Below are 5,593 nucleotides of genomic sequence, written 5' to 3'. Positions count from 1 at the left end.
ATCGCTTCATCTTGGGGGGCGGTGACACCAAATACACATGGCCTTAGGTTGCAAATGATGTTGTTCACGTGGTTTTCGCGTGAGTAAGCACACCGTTCCGAGCGGGTGCTGTGCGTGAAAGTCGCAAACCGCGCCACCTGCCGAGCTGGCATCGGCACGGTTAAAACAGGGACGCGTGAGCGGAAGGCTCAATGCATGCCTTGGTAGACAGCTGACCGGAGTGTGCTTTGAAGCGCTCCTTCAAAAAATAATTTCGTCCGGTAAGGCCCAGGGAACAAGCTGCTGCATTGTGGGAGAGCCTTCGACGAAGTTCGCTGTGTAGGAACTGGTACAGTTGTCGCCAAGTGGTTTACCTTCGTGGTTACGGCACAATGCCGCCTCGAAGAGATGGGGATATACGCTGGGGGGGGCTTCACGCGGCGCTCAGGCCTTTGGACATCCTTTGTGGCTACATGCGCACCAGGCTGGTGATTATACTCATGGTCGCGCTGGGCGTGGTCCTAACCGTTCTACTGCTACGAGCACTTTCGACGCATAGCCATGAGGAAAAAAACAGGGGCGAGCACATGCCTCTCACGCCAGCACCCACTCCGTCGGAAGACGAGTCGCATCAACATCGAGGTACCAGCACGGTCTACCCTCAGCATGGCAGCGTGTTGACCACGCCCAGCGGCGTCAGAACTTTGAGCTACCGTCGCCCCCGTATCCTGCTGTGGACAAAGCCCGGCCAGAGGCGTGTAGTTGAAAGCAAGTACCTTCCAACCAACGGCGAAACCTCACTGCGTTACTGTTCGTTCCCTGTACGACACGCCATGTCCGGAGTTCCAGTAGAAACATTTCCCCCGGGCTGCTACGTCACCATGGACCGTTCTTTCTTAAACCGAAGTGATGCCGTCGTGTTCGATGCATCGGCCCTTTCCCATACGATCCCACCGTCGTTCCGAGTCTCCAAACAAGTTTGGGTTTTCTGGACGCATCGTGGGAGCGCGCCTTCTGAGGACCTCGGCAAAATGACCACCGATGCATTCAACTGGACAATGGGGCGCCGTACGGACGCAGACGTCGTGATCTCCTCCGGCCTTTGGACTCTGAGTGACAGGGCGCCTTCTCGTGACTTTGCGAAGAGGCAGCGAACAAAAAATGGTACCGCACTGTTCTTCACTAGCGACTGTGTCCACAAGGAACGTATGGAGGTGCTCAAAGAAGTCATGGACGCCTTGCAGGGCTCGACCGTACGCAGCTGTGGCGCTTATGGCTGTGGCTGGCTGCAGAAGTGCCTCAGCCGGTATGCAGGGGATTTCCACTTCCTGTTCGTCGCCGAGTCGTCAGGCTGCTACGAGCACCCTTTGGAGGCCATTTATGACGCCTTCAGGTATGACTTGGTACCTGTTTACTTTGGGCACAAGATACCGGCCGGCCTACCAGAGCACTCCTTTGTGGATGCTTTTGCTATGCTACCGGTAACGAATATCATCGACTACCTGGGCGCGCTCGTCAGGGACTCGGATTTGTACCACGCCTTCTTTAAGTGGAAAGAAGACCTTGTGCTGAGTAGGCTGGACGACCTTTGCTACCTGTGCGACGCGCTGGAGAACAAACTTCAGCGGCAGACCACTGATGTCGTGGCCTGGTGGAAGAAGAGCAACCTTTGTCCGCTGAACCACCGGATCAACCAGGCACACAGTCAACCTCATGAAGCTTACCTCCACTAAGATGTGCTCATCTTTGCATGGTGCTCAGGCACAGCTTTTAACCACTGCTTCAGACACGCCTTTTAGTCCCCACTAATAAACTGGCGTTTCTTACGGAGTCATGTGGTTTTTGCAGTTGTAACTTGTGCGCTCTGATGCGCTTGTAGCTTGTAGGTTGTAACTTGTGCGCACCCACCTCTTCGAGGCATTAAATTTTTACTTTCAAACAAACTAATTTACATGAGTAGAGCGCCGTGATCTACTCATGCCTTTTTAGTAGGAATGCTCTTTGCCGCTGAACTCGTTACTGCCTTCCTGACTATTTGTACACCACAGTAGCGTTTAGTAGTTAGTGTCACACAACCTGATGCTCGGATAAGTTTATTTGTCTTAATTGCAGGCTCTTATCACATCTATTCCTTGGACCTAGCTGGTGCTGAACTGTTGGTTCAGATTGCAGTACTCTGTGGAAACGTATTGCGTAACAAGGGCTTTCTGCCATTATGCGTCCATCTTGCTGTTCCCCGGCGTCCGGTGTGACGCTTCGTACAACGTTTCTAGATTACTGGGCAGTTCGCAAACTCCGCTGCAGTTCATCGGCGAAACGTGGCCCCAATCGGTTCCCTCTCGTGAGGTGGCGCTTTCGACGCTGTTGGCCCGTTCCGGCCGGTCTCTCGTCACGCGAACTCTCGCTATGAGACGAGCGCGCCGTGTTTAACGCCACTTTATGCCTGTAATTCCAAGATAGTGCACAAATATTATTCTGAATGTGCAACTACAGTGGCTGCGCGAACGGTCCTGGGCGGCAGAGGTACGATCGGGATGTCTGACTCATTAGCTATTTCGATGAGACATCTGGTTCTTGGTCGGGTATAGTTTTTATGCGAAGCATATTAACGTAGGTTTCGGGCCTTCGCGCGACGCCCGGCGGTGGCCACCATTGACCTTGAAGTGATATCACATGATGTGACGTCACGTGATGACGTCACACCGGCTGCAGATGGGGCCTCATATCGCGCCGTCGGACGTCGCCCGGCGGAGGCCTCCATGCTTCGGTTATAGTGCCTAGAATATAGGCCAGATTTTTGAGCCTTTCCTGGGCGCGGCCATTTTGCACCGACTGGCGCGCCGCGGTGCGGGCGTTTCTTTGGGGACTGCGGGGCTGCGGCAGTTCCGCGGCCGCGCCTGCATATAGCCGCGCTTCGGGCGCTAAAAAAACATTGTCAAGCATACTTCCGCTGCGTGGCTGTGTTGCAGGAAGTATTTACGTTATCAAAGCGATAACATTGACGCGTTTTAATGACATTTAGTTTGACATTCAGGTTAATTGTGCCGGCGCTTAGAACGCGCTCGTGCTTAATCGAATTCCGTCTTGGTGCTCCACCGCAAAGAAACTTTTTATTCAATATCAAGAATTAGGTGTGCGGCTAGTATGCAGTTCCAATTCCCATGCACTCTTATTCCTTCCTGCCGGCCATAAAGCACCCCCCCCCCCTCCTTCCACAAACGGCTTTCTTGTCGCCGCGCCAGTTTATCAACAAATTACCGCTAGGAGCTCAACTGAGTCGCAGCGCCAACAGAAAACAAATTTTGTCATGGTTTATGCAACCTTGTGCATAAAAACGTACTTTCGCTTAATTTATAAAAGCTTGAATAGATATGAGCAGCTAATCCAGCTTTCACTAATTCTGAGGTCCGAAGTCACGTTATGTTATTCAGGAGCTCTCGCCGCGTGTGAGAGCGTTGCGTAGGCGTTTGGCTAAGTGTGGAAAATGTAATGAAATCGCGCATATTTTCCTATGAATAATGTAGATACCGCACCGCTGCGGTGGCTCAGTGGTTACGGCTCTCTGCTCTGGCCCAAAAGACGCGGGTTCGATCCCGGCCGCGGCGGCCGAATTTCGAAGGAGGCGAAATTCTAGAGGCCCGTGTACTGTGCGATGTCAGTGCACGTTAAAGAACCCCAGGTGGTCGAAATTTCCGGAGCCCTTCACTACGGCGTCCCTCATAGCCTGAGTCGCTTTGGAACGTAAAACCTTAATAAACCAAACCAAGCTAAGGTAGATACCAACAGCAGAAAGATACTATAGATAAACCTTTACCCCCCAGATACCTCTGACATGTGTGCGGAAAAAGCAGCTGAAATCGGTAGCGGTCGTGCTTACAATCCTGTGCATGAAATGTTCTGAATGGGAACAAGAGCAAGCTCAGCGCAAGGATGCTGAACACGTACTGGTGATCGAAAACACGCGCTCCGTCGGGACAACCTTCAGTCTGCAGCTCGCCTATCCAGTTACTACTCCACTGAGTCAAGTCAATAGATCTACATTCTAATGCATAATATTATCATAGATGATATCGCACGTAAAAGGCGACAACAAACGACACGACAGCGCAGAAATCTGCTTCGAAGTGCCGGTTTCCAGTCCGTACACTACCTGGTCGACTACCCTCGGATGTCACGTTAACGAGTAACTGCGCACAAGATAACCGCAGCACTGTCTGGAAGAGGGCAAATGTGAGTAGTGACGCACAGCACACACCCTCATACTTTAGCTGATGGAGCACAAAACGGCAGAAGCGAACACGTAAACATGCGTTCTATGCGCGGCGCCGGCGCGACCCGCAGTCCCTCGGGCCGCGCGCGCCGACAGATGGCGACTGGCGTCGAGAGTAGGCGCGCGTCCGCAGCCTGCGTGCGAGGGTAAAAAAATCTGGTCTATACTGGCTAGTGTGCTGAGCGCGGGCGACGCGGTGGCTCCCGAGTTGATGCCTGCCGCGGCGGCCGCATAGCGGCGCTGTGGTGCGAGAGGGTGTAGGGTGAGCGCGCGCGTCGGGGCGAGCCGGTTTCTCGCACGCGTCGCGCCGCTGAGGGTTTGAAAAAGCTAACCAAATGTAAGCACACGCGAGCGTAAGCATTTGATGGAATTCAAACTAAAAAAAAACACGTTTCACAAAACACACAATGCGGCTTAATAGAATGAATACAGCATGTTTAATCAAAGGGGAAGTGCGAGCGGGGGGAATGCTTTTTGACCAACAGAAAGTATGAAAAAGCGCGTATTCAATTGTAGTGGCAACCGATAGACACTGTCACAGATAACCAGCAACAGATAGACACTGTGTAGGCTTCACAACAAATTAACTTTGAGTGTGATAGAGTAGCACATTTTATATTTGCCACAGCGGCAGGATATCAAACTTACAGCTTTTGATTATATTAGTACGGAAACAGATAAAACACTACGCTATTATGGATCCATTGCCGCCTATAATTTATATAAATTTTAAAAGTTCCAAGTAAAGAGAACTTGTTACGGCTGAACGTGTCCATTCTTTTGGTCTTTTCGCTTTAAACCTCAAAAACCTTCGTGTTCAGACCAAAGCCACCCTTAAATCGTTGCAGATATTTTGGAAGCATTTTCGCCCAGGCAAAATTATAATGCTCTGCTTCCGAAGGTGCTCGTAGAGCCTTGGGCTCCACATCGTAATTAGCAAACATTGAACAATTAAGGCATCTTCATAAGGCATGCCTCTCAGAGACTCTCGTCTTGCGGCCAGGAAAGCTCTGACAGCTAACTGCTGCTTCTTCAGGAGTGGCTGTATTTTTGTCTCGAGTGCTTCTTTGCTCAGTGCATTGTTTTGCTCCTTCATTTGAGTCACATGCTGCTGAGCATTGGCCACGCTTTTCTTTGTCTTTCTCAAAGCACGAGAAGAATTCTTTTTTTTTGTCACTGCAAGCATCTTTCGTCTTTTTTTCTTCTGTACATGTTGTCCTGCGAGAGCTTCCGTAAATATTTGCACTGCAAGCATGACTCTCCTTTTCCATCGGTGGTCAGCAAGCATTTCTCTGCAAAGTACATATACTTCTGTATGAAGTGTGCTTGCCTGCAACAGGAATC

At 51.1% G+C, this 5,593-nt stretch overlaps 1 protein-coding gene across 1 annotated transcript; it reads left to right on the top strand.

The window, feature by feature from the left end:
- Nucleotides 1–371: 371 nt before the first annotated feature.
- Nucleotides 372–1,712, top strand: LOC149353733 (lewis-type alpha-(1,3)-fucosyltransferase-like). The gene has a single exon (XM_089577395.1). The coding sequence runs from the start codon at nt 372–374 to the stop codon at nt 1,710–1,712; it is 1,341 nt and encodes a 446-aa protein (XP_089433521.1).
- Nucleotides 1,713–5,593: the final 3,881 nt, after the last annotated feature.

The sequence above is a fragment of the Amblyomma mixtum genome, chromosome 3 (genome assembly GCF_055824585.1).
Source record: "Amblyomma mixtum isolate Tamu chromosome 3, ASM5582458v1, whole genome shotgun sequence".
Taxonomy (NCBI): Eukaryota; Metazoa; Arthropoda; class Arachnida; order Ixodida; family Ixodidae; genus Amblyomma; species Amblyomma mixtum.
This window is presented reverse-complemented; position numbering and strand designations above follow the sequence as displayed.